Source organism: Labeo rohita, chromosome 19, assembly GCF_022985175.1.
Source record: "Labeo rohita strain BAU-BD-2019 chromosome 19, IGBB_LRoh.1.0, whole genome shotgun sequence".
NCBI lineage: Eukaryota > Metazoa > Chordata > Actinopteri > Cypriniformes > Cyprinidae > Labeo > Labeo rohita.
The window spans coordinates 29,624,864-29,651,700 of NC_066887.1; the positions used below are offsets into that span (position 1 = coordinate 29,624,864).

General features: G+C 34.3%; 1 protein-coding gene across 2 annotated transcripts in view; it reads right to left on the reverse strand.

Annotated features, from left to right (window-relative positions):
* Positions 1-547: 547 nt before the first annotated feature.
* chd4a (chromodomain helicase DNA binding protein 4a) overlaps positions 548-26,837 on the reverse strand; it is a 33,095-nt gene continuing 6,805 nt past the window's right edge. Inside the window, exons 6-41 of one of the 2 annotated variants that reach the window (XM_051136754.1) lie at positions 24,848-25,104; positions 24,035-24,159; positions 23,680-23,815; positions 21,831-22,000; positions 21,494-21,727; positions 20,630-20,833; positions 20,325-20,536; positions 20,110-20,241; positions 18,870-18,969; positions 18,566-18,757; positions 17,381-17,581; positions 17,151-17,288; positions 16,917-17,038; positions 15,454-15,627; positions 15,233-15,374; positions 14,100-14,231; positions 13,224-13,341; positions 12,997-13,121; positions 12,782-12,874; positions 11,345-11,483; positions 11,087-11,256; positions 10,541-10,718; positions 10,318-10,404; positions 10,130-10,221; positions 9,890-10,023; positions 8,535-8,679; positions 8,060-8,222; positions 7,876-7,976; positions 6,883-7,114; positions 6,716-6,778; positions 6,472-6,627; positions 3,757-3,865; positions 3,512-3,644; positions 3,241-3,436; positions 2,989-3,152; positions 548-781 (exon numbers count right to left, since the gene is read on the reverse strand). In XM_051136754.1, coding sequence (XP_050992711.1) covers positions 770-781; positions 2,989-3,152; positions 3,241-3,436; positions 3,512-3,644; positions 3,757-3,865; positions 6,472-6,627; positions 6,716-6,778; positions 6,883-7,114; positions 7,876-7,976; positions 8,060-8,222; positions 8,535-8,679; positions 9,890-10,023; positions 10,130-10,221; positions 10,318-10,404; positions 10,541-10,718; positions 11,087-11,256; positions 11,345-11,483; positions 12,782-12,874; positions 12,997-13,121; positions 13,224-13,341; positions 14,100-14,231; positions 15,233-15,374; positions 15,454-15,627; positions 16,917-17,038; positions 17,151-17,288; positions 17,381-17,581; positions 18,566-18,757; positions 18,870-18,969; positions 20,110-20,241; positions 20,325-20,536; positions 20,630-20,833; positions 21,494-21,727; positions 21,831-22,000; positions 23,680-23,815; positions 24,035-24,159; positions 24,848-25,104 — 5,281 coding nt within the window. In that variant the 3' untranslated portion in view covers positions 548-769. Of the gene's footprint in view, positions 782-2,988; positions 3,153-3,240; positions 3,437-3,511; positions 3,645-3,756; positions 3,866-6,471; positions 6,628-6,715; positions 6,779-6,882; positions 7,115-7,875; positions 7,977-8,059; positions 8,223-8,534; positions 8,680-9,889; positions 10,024-10,129; positions 10,222-10,308; positions 10,405-10,540; positions 10,719-11,086; positions 11,257-11,344; positions 11,484-12,781; positions 12,875-12,996; positions 13,122-13,223; positions 13,342-14,099; positions 14,232-15,232; positions 15,375-15,453; positions 15,628-16,916; positions 17,039-17,150; positions 17,289-17,380; positions 17,582-18,565; positions 18,758-18,869; positions 18,970-20,109; positions 20,242-20,324; positions 20,537-20,629; positions 20,834-21,493; positions 21,728-21,830; positions 22,001-23,679; positions 23,816-24,034; positions 24,160-24,847; positions 25,105-26,837 lie in introns of both variants that reach the window. The other variant, XM_051136752.1, reaches the window with a different exon arrangement.

A 26,837-nucleotide genomic window follows, 5' to 3' on the forward strand; every position in this document is an offset into this window, starting at 1 on the left:
AAAATCATTTCAAAATCATCCTACATCGCTGCAGAAGTACCGACAGTCTTTGCAAAGTAAATGTGCAAAGATCAAACACCCTTAAAAAAGGTAAAACAGCGATATAGGATGATTTTGAAGTTGAGATCGCATTTACGATCATTTGAAGCTGCATTTAAACTGGATTTTGAAAGATCAAACTTGGGGCACCATAGCAGTGCATTATATGGAGAAAAATCCTGAAAAATTTTCCTCAAAAAACAATTTCTTTACGACTGAAGAAACAAAAACATGAACATCTTGGATGACAAGGGGGTGAGTACTTTATCTGTAAATTTTTGTTTTGGAAGTGGACATCTCCTTTAAAGCATTCAATAGCCCCGTAAGATAATGTGATGTTTTTATCAGCTGTTTGGACTCTTATTCTGACGGCACCCATTCACTGCAGAGGATCCATCGGTGAGCAAGCGATGCTAAATTTCTCTAAATCTGTTCTGATGAAGAAACAAACTCATCTACAATAATAATACACAATAACAACAGCATGAATAAAAGGAACAGAAACCTTTTTATTGAACATTTTTATTGAGGTCCCAAAAACCATCATCAACAATATTATGTAAACAATATTAATTAGGAAAATAATAAAAAACAACAGCTCAAATATCCACAGCCCTCAGGGTTGAGCGGACAGTACGAGGGTGTGGATTCAAGCTAAGACGAGATATCATGTGCAATCAGGAATGTAGACATGGTGTGCGGCGCTCTGAGGACTGGTGTCTCCTGCAGGCTACTGCTGGACCTGGCAACGTGAACACAGCGTGAACAGCCGTTAACAAAAAAGCAATGAGGATTTTGATGACCAAAATACAGAAAGTGCCTAAAGCAAACATTGATAATTCTGTACTTGATGTCACTGCCCATCATTATGTACGTAAACGTCACACAACCTTTTAAAACTGCGTCATCTGTTTAAATGGAAAAAAGACTATATCCTGCGGCATCTCGGTGGATAATAGCCTGACCTCATGTTTTACTTTGAAAACACAAACTAACAACATGTCAAGTTTGTTTTTTTTCCACAGTCAATTTAGAAAGTAATTGATTCCTTGGAAAACATTACTGGTGACTTTTTTTACAGACTTAATATGTAACAGATCTACAACTAACTGAATAGGACAATAATCTCCTTGTATAGTTATCTTTTTTTTTTTTTATTAAATTACTGTGGCCTTTCCTAAAGTTGCATTTAAAAATCCCACTTTGACTATTTTTAAAAATAAAATTATATGACTATATAAATATTATATATACACAACAGAAATAATACATGAAATTCTATGAATATATATATTTTGTGTTCATAATAAAATACAATATGCTTTACTCTGATATTTTCCCAAAATGTGTTATGAAACAACTTTAAAGACAATACTTTTTATTAGATGTATGTACATTTATGAAATCTTTTCTCAATTAGTTGCGTTTAAAAATCCTACATGCTGTCTGCTATTTTTGAAAATAAAACTAAAGAATATTTAAATATTTTATATAAAATAAAAATATTTTGAATAAAATCTGTCTGCTATTGTTTCCATTTTTTTATACATTGTGGTTTTTTTTTAAATTAGTCTTTCCTAAAGATGCATTTAAAAATCCCACTTGCTGTCTGCTATTTTTAAAAATAAAATTATATGAATATATAAATATTATATCTAAAATAAAAATAATACATGAAATATTACTTGATATATTTATGACATTTACTCAAACAACATTTTCCTCATTTAGCTGGATTTAAAAATTCCACCTGTCAAAATGAATAATTTTATTATGAATATACACATTTTATGTTTATAATAAAATACATTTTACTTTATTATTTTCCAAAACTGTTATGAAACACCTTTAACAAACAACAGTTATGTGCATACAAAAAAAATTACATTAATAATTTAATGGAAACTTCTCATTTGCATTTAAAAATGCCATTTTCTGTCTGCCATTTTAAAAAATAAAATATAAATATATAAAATTATATAAAATAAAAATATATGAAAAATTAATTGACTTATTTGCGACATTTACTAAAGCAACATTTCCTCATTTAGCTGAACTTCCACTTGTCAGGATGAATTTTTTTATTATATGAATATTTAAATATTCATGTAATAAATTCTATGAATATACACATTTTATGTTTATAATAAAATAGAAGTTTTACTGTAATATTTTCCAAAATTATGTTGTGAAACAACTTTAAAGACAACACTTATTACGTTATTACGTGCATACAGAACATTTATATTAAAATGTATATACATTTTTTTAATTGGATCTTTTCTCATTTTAATAAATTACAATTTTAGTTTTGTTGCTATCTGCTATTTTTTTTTAAAAATTGTGAATATATAAATATTATATATACAATAAAAATAATATACATGATAGATTTACCTGATATATTTATGACATTTACTAAAACATTTCCTCATTTAGTTAGGATTTAAAAATTCCACTTGTCAGGATGAATCATTTTATTCAATGAATCATTACATGAATATTTATATATTAGTTTAAAAATCCTGCTTGCTGACTGCAAAATATATTAAAAATGACAGGAAAAAAAAAAAAAAAAAATAAAAGTACATTTTATATAAAAAAAAAAAAAAAAATGTATGTATGTATGTATGTATGTATGTATGTATGTATGTATGTATGTATGTATGTATGTATGTATGTATGTATATATATATATATATATATATATATATATATATATATTTTTTTTTTTTTTTTTTACTTTAACATTTATCTATATCTCTCCATCCATCTCTACATATACACCTTAAAAATAACAAATCTAATGCATAATTCATCTTGCAAACAAGCACACAATTTTCAAAATGGTACTGTACACTATTAAAAAAAAATCTGATTAAAAAGTAATTAAAAACTATTAAAAACTAATCTAATATAGTCCAATCATACAGGTATGTGACTATGTACCTGCTGAGACTGTGTGTCTGGTCCTCTGCTGGCCAGACGGCTGAGAATGTTCCTTTCAGACATCTGCAGCCTCACGGCGACAGGCGGTATCCTGGCGATGGTCGCCGGGAGACGAGTGACATCTGCTTTCATGTCACTGAGCAACTCTTCTAGCTGTTTCAAGACTGTCAGAAACACATAGAAGGCGGCAGTGAGCATCATCTTGTACACTGAGTCAGAAGTTCAAAACTAAAACGAGGTCAGGCGACGTACCTTTATGTAGGACGGCGTTGGCAGGTTTGTTTCCGGACATGGATTCCTTGCTCAGGTGCTGGTGGGACTCGGCCAGACACTCCACTTCACTGAAGCGTGTGTTGAGAGCCATGGAGGGGTGAGAAGGGTCTTCAGTCATGTTCAGATATGCAGCCCTGCGCAGCTGTTCTTCAATCACCAGAGCCTGCTCAAGCAGCTACAGGAGAAAATGTGTTACTAACTCAAATATCTAGACTCGTATACACAAAAAAATTGAGTCTTTTCATAATACCTTGAATCTCCTGGCCAGAAATTTGTTCTTGATCTCCAGGAAGTTCCCTCTGTTGATCTCTCCCTTGAAGGGTTCGTTAAGAATGGCGAATCGGACGTCGTTCTGAATATCTTGCCAACGAGCGTAACCGTGTCTGAGACAGTGAGTTAGGGTAGATTTCATGCTGTGCTGGTCACTAAACACATCTGAAAAGCACTCACACATGTACATGTACGCTGAAAGCTGCGGGGTTTTTTTAAGGATACTGTATGATGCCAGCGAGTAGCCAGTAGTCGTGGCGGCGATGCCAGATCTCATTGGTCTTCTTGGTGACTGTAGCGGCTCGCTCCTCATTCTGCCAAAGGGAGTGTAATTCTGCGTGAAAAATAAAGAGAGAGAATTTTGTAGAAATGCTTCGACTTAAGGCATTTTTGCAAATAATTATGTTATAATTCTGCCTTTTTAACACATTTAATAATAAACACATTCTTAAAGATGCAAAACAACCAAGCACCATAAAATATACAAAAAGAAAATACTGACAAGCATTGTAGATATTGAAATTCAGGTAAAACAATATATTGTATATTTTTGTTATATAAAAAGCTGTACCTGTGTATAAAAAAAAAAAAAAAAAAAAAAAAAAAAAAAAAAAAAAAAACTTTTAACGGAATCTTTTATTTTGCTGTATTTAAAAAAAAAAAAAAAATCCCACATGCTGTCTGCTATTTTTAAAATATATATATATATATATATATATATATATATATATATATATATATATATATATATATGTATATGAAGAGTTTGGTTGCAAAACGCGATAAACGCCATTTTTTGACATTTGGATTTTATTATTGGAAATCACTGTTCAGATGTACCTTAATCTATGTGTGAAATGCTGCCATTAATAAAATTTAAGAATGTACATTTTAGGCCTCCTATAAAATGTATTTTTTCACAAAACGCGATATCCGCCAGACCAGTTTCTTTACAAAGTGCGATATAACCAGGGTTCGAAATTAACACCCGCCAACCCGCCAAATGCGGGTTAAAAATCATTTTGGTGGGTATTGATAAAAACTTACCAGCCAGTTTGGCCGGTGATGCATGAGCCAATCATGCAAATCATGTCAGAGACGCTCTGGGTCGTTTGTCCCCTCCGTCCTACATTTCACATGAACACTACACTACGGGTGACGTTTTAGATACCTATTGGCAGCAGCGCGCAGATACAGTACGCTTCGGTTTGCGGGTCCAATCAACGACGACAAGAGCGCGAAAATACAAACAAGAAATAGGAAATATCGGATGAGCAAAGAGGACTGAGCTGGACAGCGAAATAAGCTAAAATCAAAATGCTGCGGTGGTTAGGACAGACGTCAGGATCACGCGAGCGCAGCATCCCCTGGGAAGAGAGTCAATGCCGGTGAAGTGCTCCGAGTTTGCTCATTGATTTAACGATAATATCAAAACAAAAAACATATATTTTTAAAAAGAGGATTCAATAGGCTAACTAAAAAAACGTTTACCATTTAATTGTTTATACTGTAGGCGAGCTGTCAGTCACGTAGGCTACGTTCATAGCGTTTTGCAAAAAAAAAAAAAAAAAGTTATGTTATGTTATGTTGTGTATGTTCTGGCCAAAACTAACTCAGAATCTTATTATTATTAATAAATCTTTGTATATACTATATCATATATTTATGATGTATTGTTTTTTTTAACCAATTTAAGATGTTTGACAATGTTAAGATAAATGTGTTGCATTTCGGCATGATTTTTGACTTATTTATGAACTATTTATGGACATAAAATTAAATAAAAAATATCCTGGATTTGAAAAATATTGTGTCCCTGGCCTTCACTGAGCTCAAGTAATAGTTTCATGTACAAAAATTGTGAATGAACTTGACTGTTGATGTCTTAAATAATAATGTCAAATAACCAACATTTCTCAAAATGGATATATCTCGTTTTGCAACGAAACTCTTCATATATATATATATATATATTTTTACAAATAACTTAAATTAGTATTTTTAATGGACTCTTTTCTAAATTAGTTGCATTTAAACTTTGTAAAATTCAGGTAAAACAATACATTTTATATTTTTGTTATAAAAAAAGCTGTACCTTTACATATTATATATACACTGTGTACACACACACAAATACACATACATGCATGCATGCATATATATTATTATTATTGTTATTATATATGCAAAAGCCTCTAAATCCATCTGACGTCTTTCTGTGTGTATATATATGTGTGTATATATATATATATATATATATATATATATTGTTTAGGTGTGTGTGTGTGTGTGTGTGTGTGTGTGTGTGTGTGTGTGTGTGTGTGTGTGTGTGTGTGTGTGTGTGTGTGTGTGTGTGTGTGTGTGTGTGTATCTAAACAGTTAATTAAAAGGCAACATATCAATTAATGGCTAATATAACATCAATAGCTAATATAAAGATCTAAAAAAAAAAAAAAAATAAATAAATAGTTACATTTAGTTAAAATATTAATAAAAGAAATAAAATAATAATGACCATATAATTAAATAAAGTTAAAAATAAATAAAGTTCAATTGTTAAATGTAATAAATTGTTGAAAAATTGTTAATAATAATATTGGTTAAATTAAATTAAATAGTTCAAATAAAGTTATACATCTTTTTAAGCAAAATGCAGATCTAAATGCTGTTCACAGTAAAAAAAAACATCTAAAAAAACAAAAAAAGAAAACAAAAAGATAAGTTTAAAAAACAAACAAACAAACAAACAAACAAAAAAAAAAAGTCACAATAAAAGGGGGGGGGGGAGAGACAATGACTTAATATATATAAACCAAAATCTAACTTAAAAAGGTACATCTTCAAAAACTTAGAAGCTTGTCAAGGTATTATATTTATGAATTAAAACAAGTACAAAACCTGAGAATAACTGAAATAGACAGTCTGAGCAAGAGATCTTACCTGTAAATCCTCCATCTGCGATGTTGAACATGAACCGTGTTTTGGCTTTCTTCCTCTCTTCAATTGCTGCTCCTGCTGCGCTGTCTTTGGCACTCTCTCCATTCTGCAGTTTTCCCACTTCCTCCGTCTTAGCAGAGTCCTTCTCGTCTTTCTGACCTGGAATGAAATGAACGACAAGTTAGTAAAGTGGGACAGTGAGACCCAGAAACTACATAATCATGCCACCAAGTCAGGTGGTACAGACCTTTCTTGTCATCTGTAACAGGGGTAGTGTCCATCTTCTCAGGTTCGTCATCCTTCTTTTCTCCTGAAAAAAAAGCATATAAACAAATCAGCCATTGCATGTTTGGACAAAGTATATTTTTGATCCCTATCAAACTATTATGAAAGTCAAACTCCAATTTTGTTTACCTTTGGTGTCTGAAGTTTCCTTCTCAGCCTCAGATCCTTTGGGCTTGCTGTCGTTGGTCTTATCCTCAGCATCTCCAGACTTGCCTTTCTCTTCCTCCTTCTCATCTTGCTTCCCATCAGCCTTGTCTCCCTCTGAAGAGGATTCAGGCGTCTTGTCCTTCTCCTCTTTGTCTTTGCATTTGTCTTCAGAAGCAGACGAAGCTTCGTCATCTTCATCAGGAATGGCAATGACCTTTTAATGAGATTAAAGGCAATTTAGCTTATTCAACTACTTAAATTCAATTTACAAACAATTAGCTCAAGACTTAAAATCCTCTACACATGCTGTGGCTATGTTTGGAATGATTTTTGTTGGCAAAATAGAGCAAAAACAGACAATATTTTGTCTAATTAATGCAGTTGTAAACAATCCCAGCTGAGAAAGAAACGAGAAACGATTGGTTATTTTAATAAAAATAATACAATTTATACTTCAAGTTTTTCAACATATCCTAACTGTCTTGAGCCAGAATACACAGAGTTCAGGCAGAGCAAGACAAGACAAGCGTTTGAGATTAAAAAGTATTTTAATTGTATTTTTTTTAATGAAAAGCAAACAAACAAAAAAAAAAAAATGATCGGTTCTTTATACAAGACCCTTCTTCCTCAGTTGGGATCGTTTGAAGCTGCATTTTAACTGCATTTTGGAAGTTCAAACTCAGGGCACCACATCAGTCCATTATATGAAGAAAAATCCTGAAATGTTTAACTCAAACACAATTTCTTTACGACTGAAGAAAGAAAGACAAACATCTTGGATGACAAGGAGGTGAGTACATTATCTGCAAATTGTTGTTCTGGAAGTGAGCTTCTCCTTGCAGAGAAAAGCAGAGAAAACTGCTGCTTTCTCACCAATATTAATAGGAAAGCGCATACCACGTTTATATATTCATCTAAACATATCAAGGCTTTAAAGAGAGATCCACACAGTTTGTTGCATAAGCTGATACTCACTTCATTGTCTTTATTCTCACTGGCGTCTTTCTCACCATCTCCATTTTTCACCTTTTCTTTATTGCCGTCTTTTCCTCCATCTTCCGCTTTGGAAGCGGCATCTGCAGAACAACGAGGCAAAGGGTTAATAATTCACCTTATTTTAACAGCAATCAAGTAAGAGAGGATGTGGCACATGATGTACCTGGAGCAGGTGTGTTTGGCTGAGTGTCTGCTGGAGTGCCAGTAGAGGGCGTTTTGCTGGGGGAATCAGGCTGACTGCCGGCGGTGGACACGGTTTTATTTTCATTCAGTTCCATCATCCAGGGCATCGACCACTGACCGTTCACATGCTCAAACTCTTGTACCTGAAAAAAAGTATACAAACACAACAATTAGACATTCATTTTATACCACATCGTTCTTGTTTTGAGCACAAACTCAGAAAACAGTTTTTCAGAAACCACAACTTGCTATCTTCATTTTGCATCTCAAGGAAAGTATATTAGTGAGGATGTTTAGATTTGGATTGGTTAGAAAAGAATCAATGAGAAGGATGTTCATTTTTTTGCAGTGCATGCAACATTCAATCATGCATCTTGCAAATTTAATTTAATCTGTTTGTAAACTCTTTAGCTTTTGTACGGCATGATATCTACAATTAAGCATTACTCGTTTACCTTCTTTCTGATTAATGACATCACACCAATACGAGTAAGGACGTGCTGCCGTGACAATCCCTCCCGGGGAACGCCATCGGCAAAGCTTTCAGCACCATCTGCACCAGGCTCACACAAGTGCCGCATAAAGAGTGAAACGTAAGCCCTGAGAGAAAGTAGAAACAGACAAAACCATTAAAATCAGTTTATAGATACAAGACAGCCAATTTATCTAGGATTTTATTTTTCTAGGAGCCTTTCAACTACAGATAAATGTCTGTAGGTGGAAGAAGAAAAAAAAAAAAAAAAAAAAAGTTGCACTTGGAAATAGGGTTGTGACGATGAGGAAATTTCCCCACCGGTTAATCGACATGTGACAACACCGGTAATACCGGTATCACCGTGGGGGTGGGGGTTTCCTCTTTGTTTCTGCGTTTAAATAGCTTATAAATGCGTGCGTATTATACTTTCACTTTCAGTTTTGCGGGAATTGGCAATTCGGCGTCAATTGTTTGAATGGACGACAACGAAAGTACAAAAAAAAAAAAATCACTGATATTAAACAGAACTTTTATTAACATTACGAAAAAAAAAAAAAACACAACGCCATTCTCTTTCTGTAAATTCGACTCCTCTCGTTCTCCTCACGTGATAAATGAAATATGACGCAATGTAGCCATGTTCAGTTTTTAATTATAGTGCATGCTCTCCTCTTAAGTAAATTATTTAGAATTATATTTTCCATTTAATTCAAATAAATATTTAATAAAAAAACGAATACTTAAAAAAAAAATAATAATGTGGGGACGGTGTCACGGTGGAAAAGTGATGTCACCGGTGTTGCGTCTTAAAACCGGTAACACCGTCAACACCGTCTATCGTGGCAAGCCTACTTGGAAAGTTTCTGATTAATCTGTGAGTAACCTTAAAATGCACATTTATCTTTTCATATACAGTACTGTTCAAAGCTTTTTTTTTTTAAATGTTTTTTGAAAGTGTTCTATGCTTAGAATGCAAGGCTGCATTTATATGATCAAAAATACAGTAAAAATAGCAATTTTGTCAAATATTATTACAATTTAAAGAACCATTTCTATTTGAATATATTTTAAAATGTAATTTATTGCTGCAATGCAAAGCTAAATTTTTTGCAGCCATTACTCCAGACTGATGATGATGATGATTATTATTATTATTATTATTATATTAGAGCGTAACTATAAAAGATAAAAAAGTTTTATTACTATTGTAATATTTCACTGTAATCGTTGCAGCCCTAAAATGATCCTATTCATTGTTTTCTTTCCCCCATTTATATAATAATCATAACCTAGTTGTTAACTTGAATGAAAACCACTCCGTAAGTTCAAACTCACTTGAACTCCTTCTCTGATTTGCCACGCAAGTCTCTGACCAGCCACTGGGTTGTGAAGGCATCCTGAGGTGGCATCCCATAACGCATCACTGCGTTCAGGAAGGCCTTCCTCTGACGAGCATTGAAACCCAACACCTGCCAAATCAAAACAGTGTTTTAGTATGTTAAACTCAAAACACATGCATTTCAGAAATCCAAGAAAAAAAATAAAATAAAATACTGGCATGTATCGTTCACTCACCTCGATGTTGCCGCTCACTCTGGCCAGCAGGGGGGGCAGGGGTTTGTCCTTGTCGTTTCGGAGGCCTTTCCTGTTGGGTCGCCGTGAATTGGCTGCAAGTAGACAGTGAAAATTTGCACTCAGAAAAGGAGTTTAAACGTTTTAAATACTTTTTTTGATCATAGTCATACTGCTCTCACCACTCCCACCTTCTGTGCGCTCGTCAAAGTCCTCGTCTCCTTCCTCAGAAGCAACAGAATAATCTGATTGGCCATCAGATTGATCATCCTGCCAGTCTGTAACAGAACAAGAAAGATTAACAACACATAAACAAGCACTTTCAATGGCTGTTTATATTAACCTAGACAAAACACTTCAAGGTTCATGGTTTAGTTTTGGTCCAGAGTTTAATAGTGTTAGCACATCTCTCACCTCTGTCCTCCTGAGATCCGTCGTTGTAGTTGACCTGTTTGCGGATTCGCTTGCCCTTGCCCAGATTACGAGCCAAATCCTCTTGCTGCTGCTCGTAATGGTGCCGGAGCAGTTTCTCCCAGTAATCTGGATCCACACTTTCCTCCTGTTTGATGATCTCCCTCTGAACTTCCTCTTCCTGAGGGCGAAGACAGGAAACAGGGTGAAAAAGCGCATATAATAATAATAATATACCACAACTTTACATGTCATAGCATGTGTGCCAACTAGGGCTGCACGATTTGTTCAAAAAACAATGCCGAAGGAACATTTTCAGATTGAAAAAATTGTAACTGCCATGTGAAGCGCCAAAAAAAAAAAAAAAAAGCATCTCTTTACAAGTTTATGAAGATGGCTGGAACACATCATTTTCCCTAATGCATGTTATAAGCAACACCAAGCCATATCAAGATTTCTATTTTTATTTTGATTAACTCGCACAATCCTAGTGCAAGCTGTTATCCCACATATGTCCAGCAACCCACAGTTGTCTCTTTTGCCACTCACCGCTTCCTCCTCATCCTTGACCACATACTGAGCCACTTTGAAGGAGCTGAGATACTCGTTCATGCTCTGGAGCTCGGTATCGTCTGTGGCGTCCTGGTTACGATCCAGCAGCCGGTCGATGGCTTTGTCATCATAGTGAATCACACTGCTGTCCTCTTCTTTATTCTCTCCTAAAAAGAACAAAAGACTTCAGTGTCAGTTCTTTAGATTGGAAACCGTATTGATGTAAAGTAAAGCATTTTGTAACTCCAGACACACCTTCGCCCTCATCTTTGAAGAGCTCCTCTGTACCAAATTTGAGAATGTCATCCAGCTCTTGTTTGGACATCGAACCGGTCTTTGAGCCCAATCCAGGACGCACAACCAAGTGAGTCAACATCATTTTCTTCTTGGCCACCTTGAGATTAAATTAAAAAAAAAAAAAGGGTTTTTGCAGGTTTTATGAGGGTAAATTTAATGCTTCTTAAAGACCTTTTTAAGACCAACTAAAGGAAATTTAAGGAAAAAAAAAACAAAAAGACAAAAAACAAAGGGAAAACAATATAGCAATATTATTTTCCAAGTATAGTTTGAGTTTTACTTTCACTTTCAAATTAGCGGCAATTCAGCGTCTAGCAATTGTTCGTTTTTAGTTAGTTTGAGTTTTCCCTCTTTTCCTCACTTTCCTTCTGTAAAAGCGCAGTGCATATTTTACTTTCACTTTCAAATTAGCAGCAATTCGCCGTCTAGCAATTGTTTGTTTTTAGTTTGAGTTTTACCTCCTTTCTTCAATTTCCTTCGGTTTTAAGTAACTGTGTGCATTTTACTTTCACTTTTAAATTAGCGGTATTAACATATCGTAAACTTTTATTAACAAAACAAATAATGATACACCATGTTATAAGCCTAATATAAAATAACTTAAAGTTTAAATAGGTATGCAAAACTGAAAATCAGTAAACACTGTAACCAAACAAATAAGAAACGTAAAACATTTATTAGCAAAACGAATAAGAAAGCTTGGAAGCACGGCATACACCTTGATGTAATATAAAATAAAAAAAAATAAATTACACAGTTAAAATAAATAAAAATCAGCAAACACTGTGGAACCAAATAAATATGAAATTTACATTAATCACTTTGTAGAAACGGCACAAGTCAACAGGCTTTTCAAAATCCAAAATATTTTTAAAACAGGAGCTTTTGCATTTTGTTTTGAAACGCCATCGTTTTGTCTCTCTCCTCTCTCTTCTTGTCAGTCAGCTCGACTCACTCTCTTCACAATAAATGTGATTGTTCGGCACACTGCAATGAGCAGCCGCGTTTGATTTTAATTTGATTGTCTGTTCTCTAACTGAACTGAAGTGATAAAAAACAAAAAAAAAAACAAAACAAAACAAGTTCTTCTTTGGGTAACTGACAGATATAGCAGCACATACCGCCATCTACAACATACTGTGTAATAAATATTGAGCAACCTAAGCCATGTAGCACAGAAATTACACTTTCGTTTCACTTTAAAATGAAAGCATGGGGAAACAATCCCTCACGAAAATTAATGTCATGATTATATGAATTTAGGACCTTTTCAAGGCCTTAATTCACGGAAAATGATTGAGACTTTTTAAGACGTTTTTTTAAGACCCGCAGAAACCATGTCAGATTCAAAAGACAGTGCTGGCACATTATGTTTCACAGAAAAACGTAGTGTACCTGAGTAATTCTCTCTTCTACAGAGGCTTTGGTCACAAAGCGGTAGATCATCACCTTCTTGTTTTGACCAATCCTGTGAGCTCTGCTAAAGGCCTACAATGAGAAAACGCCAACCACCGGTGAGGATTAGTTTACAAAGTAAGATCACATTGATTTTTAGCAGATTATCCTGATTTCAAAACATTACAAAGTCCATTACCGATGCCTGAACTCACCTGAATGTCATTGTGAGGGTTCCAGTCAGAGTCGTAGATGATGACGGTGTCTGCGGTTGCCAGATTGATACCCAGACCACCGGCTCTGGTTGACAGTAGGAAAGCAAACTGAGGAGCACCAGGAGCTAGAGCAGAAAAAAAAATGAGTTATGATGCTTAGAAATGGAGTTTATACAGCACAAGAGAGAACAAACCACATCAGTTACATAGCAAACATTTGGTCTCACCATTAAAGCGGTCAATGGCTTCCTGTCTCATGCCTCCTGTGATGCCTCCGTCAATACGCTCATATTTGTATCCCTCGTTCTCCAGGAAGTCTTCCAGCAGGTCCAACATTTTGGTCATCTAAAGAAGAGGTAGAAAACAGGGTTCTACAGCGCAACCATTTCAGTCGAATTTGCGAATAAAAACTACTGCGTGCTACTATGTCAAAATATTTAGGAGCATCATGTGTAAATGAGATTCATAGTGCAGTGTAAAGAGCTTCGTTGATTGTTCTTCTGTACCACCTCCGTAGTACAAATTAATTTTGTTAATACCGATTTCATTTGATCGGTAACTTATTCTTATTCGTTTTGTTTTTATTCTGTTGCTTTAATTCGAAATTCTAAAAAGTAGAGCCCTGGAAAACATCTCAAACACCCGCTGTGCATTATAGGCATTATTGTCATTAGAAACAAACAAACAAAAAAAAATACAATTTCAAAAACACAGTAAAAAAATTGTAAAATATTATCATCATTTAAAAGAAGTGGTTTATATTTGATTAGTTTGTAATCAAAATGTAATTTATTCCAGTCATGCAAAGCTGAATTTTTAGCATCATTACACCAGTCTAACAATGCTGATTTTATGCTTGAGAAACATTTTTTATTTTTATTTTTTAGAAAGTTCAAAAGAATAGCATTTATTTGAAATGAATATTACAAATGTCTCCAATGTCACTTTTGATGAGTTTAATGTGTGTATGTTGAATAAAAGCATTCATTTCTTTCAAAAACAACAATCCTACCGACCTTTGAACGGTAGTACTTAAGTAAATGATTGTAAACTGTTAAATGAGGTAAATGATTCCTAAAAAAAAAAAAAAATTACTTATTTACCTGAGAGAAGATAAGGACTCTGTGTCCGCCCTCCTTGAGTTTCCGCAGCATCTTCTGCAGTAGCAGCAGTTTGCCAGACGATTTAGTCAAGGCGCTGCCCTCGTACATCCCATTGGGCATCTTGGCAGCTTCCTGTTTCACACAGGGAATCAGACGTCTTGTCAATCTTTTCAATTTCATCTATACGCAATTCACTCAAATATCACACGATATAGGGCCCAATGATTTCCATGATGCAGAAAACAAGGACAGAATCTGGGAATCCAGACATAAAAATGCAATTTACTGCATAATGCGGAATGACACGGAATTTAATTTTTATTTTTTTGGATGAATAAATCAAAAATTGGTCAGTACATGTAAATCAAATTGCAATATGGACTAGTGTCTGTTTATATTAAGCCCCAAATCACTATTTAAAGATAAATCCTGCATGTTCGGCGTGTCTCTGTGTGAATAAATGGCGCAGATGCGTGGTTTTATTTACCACACATACTAAAGCGTGCAACGCTCACTATGCACTTCAGCCTCTTTCGCATCAATGAGTAAATGAACAAACAATTTCTAGAACTGCTGTGTCTCACTTCATGTGCATTTTGCCGTTTTATTTGAGAAAAACCATTGTCATATAATATACAAACAAACTTAAAAGTTGTTTTAGCTTGAAACTGACAGAAATATATTAATGTAATGATTGTACTACTAAAATTATATAACAAAGAATATTTACTAGAAGAATTGACAAGATAAATGTAAATACACAGCACTGTATCTCTGAAAAAAGAAATAAATAAAATAATGAATTCATTTTTTATCAAATCAGTTAGAGATGTTTGAGTATTAACATTTAATGAGACCATTCAAATTGAATCCAGAAATTAATGAAAAACTAAGGATTTTGTAAAAATGAAATTGAACTTTTAAATAAATTTCTGTTAAATTGTGTACGTTTCAATATTTAAATTAATTAGAGGTGCTTTCTGATTTATTTATTTTTTTTTTACATTTAACCATTGAAAATTTGGAAAAAAAAAAAAAAAAAAATTGGAAAAAATAAAATGGATTTCATAGGGCCCTAATAATATGACACGGTATTGGTCTGTTATTAAAGGCATGTAAAAAGCGGACCATACCATAGCAGCAACGGGGAAGAGATAGGGATGATTACAGCACTTCTTAAGGTCCATGACGACGTTCAGCAGAGAAACCTGGTTTCCACCACCACGAGTGTTCAGAGCCTCGAAGTTGCGGGTCAGGATGAACTTGTAATATTTCCTGAATTCACAGATGAAAGATTTAGAAACTCCACCCCCCTGTAACCTACTTCTCAGTCCATTCCTCATCACATACTCACTTCTGCATGGGGCTGAGCTCAACTCGGACAATGAGCTCAGTTTTGGAAGGCATGTGCTTGAACACGTCGGCTTTGAGTCTCCTGAGCATGTGTGGTCCCAGCATGTCGTGAAGCTTTTTGATCTGGTCCTCCTTGGCAATGTCGGCAAACTCCTCTAAGAAACCCTCGAGATTACTGCAGAATGAGAGAGAAGCCGTCATTAATGGCTGCAGATGCCCAGGGGGCCACCAGATGGTGCTAAATGGTGCCATTTAAGGAGAGACACCCCAAGTGAGGGTTATAAAAAAAAATAAATAAATAAAAATTTAACTAATAGAAATCCCCCGACTTACAGTTGATTACACTAAGAATTACGAACTTTTTTTTTGTATTAAATGTTTTCTGAAATGCTGTTGAAATATTCAAATGAGATGTTATCTAATTAAATGTGCTAATTTCCATAAATTTCTAGAACAAAAGTCTCAATATTGGACGAAGCCAGGTTCAAAATTCTTGTTTTATTTTGCTGACATATTAGACTCAAAGCTTTTACAGAGGGGATTATTTAAAAAAAAAAAGCCAATAAATGCAGTAAAAAAACAACAAAAAAAAAACAAACAAAAAAACAAACCACAACACGCCAGAAAACAAAAATGTATGTTTTTTTTTTTTTTTTTTTTTTTTTTTTTAGAAATAAAATGTGTTGTATGCAAGTTTGGTGTATGCAAGTACTACTAAAGTGAAGATTTTCAGCGCAGAAGAAAAATCTCATTTTGAGAAAACAGCCTTTAAAGATATGTATTGCAATAAAAATCTACAGAGAGAAATAGATAAAGTGCCATAAAATAAACACCTAAAGGTGTATTTTGGATGTTTTCTTTCCATTACTCTCAAAAAACATTTCATAAAAAGCCAACTGAGCCAAAAATCTCAAAATTTACAGGTGCATGAGAATTTAAAACAAACAAACAAACAAAAGTGTTTCTGCCTGCAGTGTCTTCCCTTAAAATTATTATTATTATTCATAAAATTATGTGCAGATTTTCTTTCAAGGAATAATTTTTTGCTTTTTTACAACACACAAACATTTATAAAATAATTCATAAAGGAGTTCTTTTACTTTCTTTTTTCTATTATTATTATTATTATTATTATTATTATTATTATTATATTAATTTATAAATATTCATAAACATATCCAGAGAATATTATTTGTTTAAAATATTTAAGTGCATTGTGAGTCGTTCATTTAACTCATTTTATTTAATTAATTTTATATTCTAAGTCATATTACTACAAATAAATTAAAATAAAGTAAATAAATGAATCATATTTATTATAATTAATTAATTACATATATAACTAATATTTTTAACACTAAAATTCAATATCAAACAGTATTTCAAGACTGTTGGAAAATCTATCATTGAAAGTTTCTCTAGTTCCTGCATGATCCTTCAATTTGATGTTAATGAGAAACACACCTGAATCTTTCTGGTGTAAGGAAGTTGAGCAAATGGAAAAGCTCTTCTAAGTTGTTCTGTAGAGGAGTTCCAGTCAACAACAACTTATGCTGCAATGGGTAGTTATTCAGCACCCTGAAAAACTACAAGCAGCAAAGAATTAAAACTTCAAACCACCATATTGTACAATTTAGAAATCTGAACCAGTTTTAATAACACTTAGTCAAGTTATTGGATAATCTATGTTGGTCTCACCTTTGACTGATTATTCTTCAGTCTGTGGGCCTCGTCAACTACCAAACAAGCCCAGTCGATGGAGCCCAGAACGGCCGTGTCAATAGTGATCAACTCATAGGAGGTCAATAGTACATGGAACTTCACAGAGGCTTCTTTCTGCATGATCATGAGGAAATAATCACTCAAATATATGAATTCAAGCGCCTTAAGATCCTTCAATGGGAAACATAGTTCTCCAACTCACTAACCTTCATCTTAGAGGGTTTCTTGCCTCCACGTATGGCATTGTTCTCAAAGGAGAACTCGTTTTCTCTGATGACAGCCCTGCTGTCCTTGTCTCCGACGTATGTGACGACATACATATCCGGCGCCCACATTTCAAACTCTCGCTCCCAGTTAATGATGGTGGACAGGGGGGCACTCACCAGGAACGGACCTTTCGAATGACCCTGGAGGATGAACACAGCAGCATTTTAAGAGTAAAGAAAGAGGATACGATATACAAAGGTATTGGTGACTAGGGTCGGGTATCGTTTGAATTTTCTCGATTCCGATTATCGATTCCAATTCTTAACTATTCCTAGTTTTGATTCCAATAACATTAAAAAGTCAATAAAAATGAGGTCAATGAGGTCTGTATTTTTACAAAGTGGAACGTTACAGAGGAACGTTTGCCAATAGTTTTAACAAAAACATACCACAGCAAAACCAACTAATAAACGACAAATATCAATTTCAAACATTAAATTGTTAAAGGCAAGTAAACAGTCAATATAAAATGAAAAGAAGCAAATAAATTAGCAAGAGCATAAAATACAATTGAACAAATTACAGGTACAGAAATTTAAATCAAAAGCTTAAAAACACTGCATGGTTTTTTTTTCATAAATAAAATTTAGATTAACTCACTAAAGTTACAAAAGATATTCAGTCAAGATCAGTGAATGATTTTTTTGTTCTTGCATTAACATTAATGACAGGTAGCACGTTTATTAGGTTACTGTCTCTTTAACACCGAACGCACGCAGATGTAAAAATACTGTTACACATGCATTTTCTCTCTCATGTTTACTTTTGACAAAAAACGTCTGTGTTTATGACGATATATTGATGTATTTTGTGCATATTGGTTGGAAAGAGTGAAACAGAAGTCAGATCTGGCCCTGAACGCATGGAATGGTTCGAGAACGGACACAGGCAGGGAACCCGCACCGGGACCATTGTTCATGCCCGCTCTTCAGATGTGTGCGATGCACACAAACATTGCGCAATTTTTTCCCTTCCTGCATTTAAATCATACCCAGTTCTTGGAAATTTGGAACCGGTTCTAAAATGGAACTGGGTTCTTGATACCCAACCCTATTGGTGACATTTAATTTTTACATAACATTTCTACCAAAACACAAAAAGTTTGGGATCACAAAACCACACACCTCTTTATACAGTGAATAGAGGAAAACAGCAGTCTGCACGGTCTTTCCCAGACCCATCTCGTCTGCCAGGATGGTGTCGGTTCCCTGAGCCCACGAGAAACGGAGCCAGTTGAGCCCCTCCAGCTGGTACGGATGCAGCGTCCCACCTGTGGTGTCCAGATACTCTGGCTGACGCTCGAATTTAATAGTGGGCTAAAGGAGAGTAAGAAATGGGTATAGCCACTGATGAGCAAGTCAATGGTGCAGCTGGGTCTAACAGGTGCTGTCATTGATGTGTAAGACCAAAACAATGAAGGTCACTTACATCCACGACAGGGTTCTCTGGAGGTCGATCCAGTTTTCGCACCTTGCCTTTGATCTTCATCTTCTTTCCCGGTTTCCCTTCATCTCCCATCATCAACTCCCTTAAAGAGAGAAAGAAAAAAAAAAAAAAGATGAATCTGATGAGTGTGTTTCTTGCATTTTCAGAACTATGAATCTGAAGGTTTCAAATTTGTGTGCTATTGAGTTTTTTAAAGTAATTAATTAATTTCTTAAATTATAAAGGGAACAAAAAAGCTTTTGTATAACTTTCCATGTCTTAAGTTTTTCTTGCATACCAGGGTAATTGGTAACTAAAAGAATTAAAAAAAAAAAAGTTTTGAAAGTCAAAAAAAAAAAAAAAAAAAAAAAAAAAAACAATGCGCAAAAAACACGAATTCAGTTTAAATTGAAGCATTAAAATTGCTAACTGGAAATAAATCAAACTGAAACAAAAATAAATAAAAAGAAAATATTTAAATATTTATTTACTTATTTTTTCTTCTTAGGAAATTGAAATGGAAACTAAAAGCCTTTAAAATATTGATAAACGATTAAATATATAAAGAGAAAATAAAAAATAAAAAAACAAATAGTAATATTAAAGAAATGACAAACTAAAATAAAATTAAAAACTGAAAATATATTTTTAAAATCATATGTAAAAAAAATAATTAATATAAATTATAATAGTATAAAATAAACTAAAATAAAAGTTAATTAAACCTAAATCGAAATATATATATATATATATAAAAAAAAACAATTACTAACACTGAAAATATATTTTTAAAAAAAATCCAATGCAAAATAGTAATAAACGTAAACTACAGTATAAACAAACTAAAACAAAAAATAAATAAAACATAGTAAAATGAAGAGGAGAGGAAAAAAAAAAAAAAAAAAATTACTAAAATCTAAAATAAAAAACTGAAAATATATATTACAAAAATTAAACTCCAAATATCAATATAAACTAAAAAAAAAGAAAAAAAAAGAAAAGCAAATAAAATTACTACGACTAAACTTAAAATGAAAACTTAAAATATTTACATAAAATGTAAGTCAAAATTTTGAAAACCATAATAGTATATAAATAATACTAAAATAGCACTGTCAGGAATTATAAAAATTATTTAAGCACAAACGTTTCTTAAACATTATTGTTCACATTATCTGGACGTGAAATGCTTTACGAATGCTGTTTCACTTCATTTAACAGTAGCGTCTGTTCTCTTGTGTACCTGTGGTTCCAGTACTGCAGCTTATAGGTGTCAAACTCTGGTACATCCATATCCTCTGCCTCCCAGGTTGCCTGATCATACGTTAAATCCCTCCACTTGATGAGGTAGTGACAGTTATTCTTCTTATCCACACTGAAAAGAATAAAAAATATGATGTGAGGAAAGTCATGAAATTGGTCCAAAGCGATTCAATCTAAAGTTCTTGATCATCTCACCTATGGTTCAGAATACGGTGAATCATCATCCACTCCATCTTGATGCCAAAGCGGTAGTACTTCTCTTCCATCTTAGCATAGGTGGGGTCTTTTTTCTTTCTCTTGTCGCTTTTCTCCTCTTCTCCCTCAACGCCGAAGTCTATGGGTGGGGGTTCGTCCATGTCGTTCTTGCGCTGGTAGTTTCTGAACATCACCTGACAGTGCATCTCCAACTAGAGAAAGTGCAAACCAAAATTAGGACCAAGCAAGTGTGAATTCATCCAAAACCTGGTTTTTAAGACAAAAAGAAGAAGCAGGGCTAGTACCTGCAGCTCAGAAACCCAGGAGCAGTGCCAGTAGGACATGTTCTGCCATTTAACGAAAAACTCCCTCTCAGGACGACCAGCCAGTGGCTTGGGGTCAGGTGCATCAGATGGGAGGTCAATGGGCCGTGGCACAGGGGTCGGAGGAGGCGGCTCACTCCAGCGCCAAGTCAGAATCTTCTGCACCTTACCTTTCATAGTAGGACACTGGAGGGAAAAAATGAGGTATAAATTATTTCACAGTGCAAAAAGGGATAATATGGATAATACCCATATAATACTAATACAAATACTTAAATTATCAATCAATTTGTACATATTTAATGGTAATGGTACATATTGAATGGTATTTACATTACATTATAATTCAAAAGTAGACTATTTTATGCTATTTGAGTCCCAATTACATTTAATTAAATACTATATTTATCATGCATGTATATTATACAAAAAAAAATACAAATACAAATACAAGTTATTAAACTTCTATATTAATTGATTTACATTAATATGAATTATTATTCAAAAGCATACTATTTGTACTGAATAAAACGTTTTTTAAACAATTTGTATTTATAATAGTATTTTGTTTTGGAATTACATTTCTTATATATATATATATATATATATGTATAAAAATATAACTTATAATGATCTAAAAATACTATATTATTATGAATATGCAAGATTAATAAACAGTGCAATAAATGTATTGTTTATTGTTCATGTTAATGATTACATTAAGTAATTTTAACAAACAACACCTTATTGTGAAGGGTTCCCTATGAAATTTCTTGAAAATTGACAGTGCCACATGTGACCCCTTACTTTTAAGCCTATTTACAAGTTGTAACCTAGTTTACTCACAGTGCAGCGAGGGCAGATCCATTCTCCGTTGGGAATCTCGGGCAGGGGTGGGTTAAGGCAGTGGATGTGGTACGACGAGGGGCAGGAGTCACAGCACAGCAGCTCTCCACCGTCCTTACACACCCTGCAGAACTCCATGTGATGGTCGTCCTCTTCCGCCTCGCCTCCCGCCTCGTTATCCTCCTCGTTATCTGACGCGTCTTCACGAGCCTCCCACTGGATGCCCATCTTCTCCTGAAAGAGGAAGAGATACATCAGGGCTTGAAATACAGCTCTTTGGACAAAACCAACATTTTACAGAAGGTAAGTGCTGCAGTTTTAGAGTTGGTTTACTCACACAGTGTGGGCAGCTCCAGGTGCCCTCCGGTGCTTTCTCCATATCAGGGTCCAAGCAGACCATGTGATAGGCTCGTGGACAGGTGTCACAGAGAATGATCTCTCCTCCCTGCTGACAGACCTCACAGTAATCCTGATGATCCGTCTCATATCCATCACCATCATCGTCACCTAACAGAGAAAGAGAGGAGACAGGTCACCAACTGATGAAGAAGAAAGCTATGATTTCTATGATGTGAAAAAACAAGGACAGAATAGTGGAATTCAGTCATAAAAAAAGAATTTACACTACAAGTCAAAAGTTTTTGAACAGTAAGATATTTAATGTTTTTAAAGAAGTTTCTTCTGCTCACCAAGCCTTCATTTATTTGATTTTAAGTACAGCAAAAACAGTAAAATTTTGAAATATTTGTATTATTTAAAATAACTGTTTCTATTTGAATATATTTTAAAATGTAATTTATTTCTGTGATTTTAAAGCTGAATTTTTAACATCATTACTCCAGTCTTTAGAGTTGAATGATCCTTCGGAAATCATTTTAATATGCTGATTTACTGCTTATTTTTATTATTATTATCATAATTATGTTGAAAACAGCCGAGTAAAAATTTTTTTTAGTTTTTTTTTTTTTTTTGATTAATAGAAAGTTCAGAAGAACAGCATTTGTCTAAAACAGAAATCTTCTGTAACATCATAAATGTCTTTATCATTACTTTTGATCAATTCAAAGCATCCTTCCTAAATAAAAGTAATTTCTAGAATTTCTTTATAAAAAAATAAAAAATAAAAAAATTATACTGACTCCAAGGTTTTGAATGGTATAGTGCAGGGGTGCTTAATCCTGCTCCTGGAGATTGACTTTCCTGCAGAGTTCAGCTCCAACCCTGACCAAACACACCTGAACTAGCTAATTAGGATCTCAAGAAGCACTTGATAATTACAGACAGGTGGGTTTGATTAGGGTCAGAACTAAACTCTGCAGGAAAGTGGATCTGCAGGAAAGTGGATCTCCAGGAACAGGGTTGGGCACCCCTGGTATAGTGTATGTTACAAAAGCTTTTTATTTCAGATAAATGCTGATCTATGGATCTTTGGATCTAATAAAATTAATAAAAATGATTTCTGAAGGACCATGTGACTATAGTAATGATGCTGCAAAATTTAGCTTTGATCACAGGAATAAATTACACTTTAAAATATATTTACATAGAAAACAGTTATTTTAAACTGTAAAAATATTTCACAGTTTTACTGCTTTTACTGTACACTGAATCAAATAAATGCAAGCTTGGTGAAAAACATTAAAAATCGTACTGTTCAAAAACATTTGGTACTGTACATACTGCAAAATGTCAATTCAAATGTTTACAGATATAAATATATTGTACAGTAAATTGTACTTCTTGAAGTAATGATAAAATAAATTTTTTTTTTGTTTTAACAGTAAAACTTTGCTGTACAGCATCTTGTTGGCTGAATAAAATGGAACTGCCAACTTCTCATTTGATTACAAAAAAAAAAAAAAAAAAAAAAAAAAAAGTATTAAAACGTAATTAATTTAATTAAAACATTAAACTGCTAACAGCCACAGATTGGGGACTGATGGGGGGACTATTTCATTGGGCTGTATGATAGTAATGTGCCTAAAATGTTGTTTTTTTTGTTTTTTGTTTTTACTCTAGGCTTCCAAAAATGTCCTGATGGTTTAGTACATACAAGATACACAGTTTTCCAAATCAGTTCTTCCATCTACGCAACAAACACTAGAACATCTTTGGGTCTTTTCTTGACCTTTTTAAGCCTAAACGCTATTTAGCAGCACAACCGAGAGAGAGCACAAGATAATCACCCTTTTTCGTCTTCTTTTTGGGCTTCTTTTTAGTGCTACTGCGACTACTGCGGCTATTTGATCCATTCGAAACAGACACACTGTTCATACTGCCATCGTCAAAGTCACTATCCACGTCAACATCGTCCTCTTCACTCTGAAAAAGAGAATTTGAAATACAAAGGAGACTGAAGCAGAGAGAAAAACACCGCAAGTCTGATAAATGACCAGAAAATTACTTGGATGTCATTAGCCAGACGCTATGTCTAAAATTAGAGCAGAGTGAGAAGAAAAAACAACATCGTTCATGGAAAAAGGTTAAAGGATGAGTGCAAAGGCAAGCTTTGAAGGAGAAAAAAAAAAAAGAGATTCTTACAGATGAGCGTTTCCTTTTGCTGTTAAAGCCTCCTAGTTTGATCTTCAGAGGAGCAACCTTTTTGGTCTTCACCTTCTTCTCTTGAGGTTTGGGAGCCGGTTTGGACTTCCTGCGTGCATTGGGACCTGAAATGCGCAGGGATTAGCATAATTTTTTTTTCTATGCAACAAGCAAAAAAATAATGGCTAAGTACTTCATCACATATCACATATAACGTATCTTGTTTTATTGGATTTCTGAAAGATCATGTGACAATGAAGACTGGAGTAATGATGCTGAAAATTAAACTTTGCATCATAGGAATAAATTACATTTTAAAATATATTTAAATAGAAAACAGACTTTTTAAACTGTAATAACATTTCACATTCTTACTGTATTTTAAAATCAAATAAATGCAGCTTCGGTGAGCAATTAAAAAAACCTTACAGACTAATTTTGCATGTTTTAAATTTCATACATTTTTATCTCAGGTCCAGGTTTTCTGCAGCAAATTCATTAACCAGTCCATGTTTGCTTCCCTTCCCTTCCTGCACGTGAAATGAGCAACAGCGGTATGCTGTTGGGTTGAATAAGTGCCTCATTCTTAAATAACAGCTTCTCGGAAACCATTATAATGTGAAAACCATGATTTCTCAACATGGCGAAAAACAACTGCTGAATGTCCATAATTACACTGTTCAGATGAAAATGCACAAATCAAACAAACGTCACTGCTGGGGAAAACAGCTGCTTAGCAGTCACTCCCTCACATGGCAAAAACCCAATTGCAAAAACACAAACTGAAAGAATCTGAAGCAACTTTGCACTCACCCTTGCCCTCTTTTGTCTTGGCCTTGCGTACGGGAGCTGCTGGTGTGGACTCGGCACTGAGTTGGGATGCGGGCGCAGCGGGTGGACTTTCTGCCGCAGTTTCAACAGTTACAGTGGCACTAGCGGCCGCTAAGGCTGTGGTGGCAGCAGCCGAACCCCGTAGAGGGTTGTTAGTGCTGAACTCCCTCCACTTCGCTCCCAGAACCATCATCATTTTGGAAACGGCGATTTTGGGGTTCTTGGCAGCGATCAGAGGCCTGTGGGATTGTAGCGAGGACATAATGGTTACAACTGGGTGGACATACATTTAAATTGATGATTCTGTTGCCATCATTTACATTACTTCATTATATGGTGCTTTATTCAGTACATATCATTTAAAAGCAGCGTCACAGTAATAAACATGATAATACCTAATCAAAGACATAAACGTCTTGAGACATGAGAGAAAGCTACTCTAAAAAAAGACAACAGCGTCTTTATTCAGCTCAGGTCATTTCGGTGTTGATTTAGTTCAGTCTGTGTGAAGCTCACAAACTACGAAACATTCAGCTTAAAAAAGCAGCTTTACAAGACAATGGTGTCATTTTTCAACTCAAGTGCAAGTTTTGGTCTCATCCAATAGTATCAGTACAATCAAATCAGTAATACAGTTCACCCAAACGGTAGCCATTGACTTACACAGTATTTTTTTCACATATTATGGAATATTATGGCTACCGTCAACTGTTTGGTTACCAACATTCTTCAGATTATCTTCTTTTGTGCTTAACAGAAGAAAGGAACTCATACAGGTTTGGAACAACGTATGAGTCAGTATATAGTGATTTTTTTTTTAATTTTTGAGGAACTATCACTTCAAGTGTCTCCAACTAAGCAAGCTAAAGATGACAACGGAAAGCAACCCTAACTTAGGGCCCTATGATTTCCGCGATGCGGAAAACACAAATGGAATCGTGGAATCCAGTCATAAAAATGGAATTTACTGTACAATTTTGAAGTTGGAAGAGAAAATGAGATGGGAGTTTTTCGACCTACCCTAGCTGTATTGACCCGGTTTACACAGACTACACATGCACATCACAGAGCTAAACAAGACAAGCATTTGAGGTTAAAAAGTATATAAATTGTAATTTTTTTTAACAAACAATTGTTTTGCTAGATATATCATTACTGTTTAGAGCCTTTTGAAGCTGCATTTAAACTGCATTTTGGAAGCATTATGGAGAGAAATCCTGAAATGTTTTCCTCAAGTAACAATTTCTTTTACGACTGAAGACAGACAGACATGAACATCTTGGATGACAAGGTGGTCAGTAAATTATCTGTAGATTTTTGTTACGGAAGTAAACTGCTTTAAATCATACAGACTAGTGTCTGTAAATATTAAGCCTCAAAAGAGTATTTAAATATGAATCCTGTATGTCCTGCGCATCTCTGTGTAAATTAATGTGTGATGCGTGGTTCTGTTTACTAAACACATACTAAAGTGCGCGCGACACAACGCAGTGTTTTGCACCTTTGCCACTTCAATATATGAGAAGATGAACACAAACAATTTCTAGAACTGCTTGGAGTGTCACTTCATGAGCATTTTACCATTTCTTGTGAAAAAAACCAAAACTACTATGATATGAAGAGTTCAGATGCAAAAGCCTCTAAATCCTTTGACGTCTTTCTTTAAAAAATGCATTTTTATCAGGCTCCGATGTATAGGTTTCTATGTAAGTAGTGGTACTTCTGATTGGGCTGAGGCTGGGATTTTAGCAAGTTTGAAGTAAAAGTATTTGATGGATGTGTACTATGTGTCAGGAGCATTCACTCAGTATCATTATCTGAATTTTGAACAAGAAGGCTTTTAGGGGGTTTTGTATCTGAACTCTTCATATACAAACAGAAACTTAAAGGTCTTCACAGCAACCCGTCAAAATAAAAGTCAGGTTCAACTTGAAGAAACTGACAAATTTATTACTTAATGTAATGATAGTAT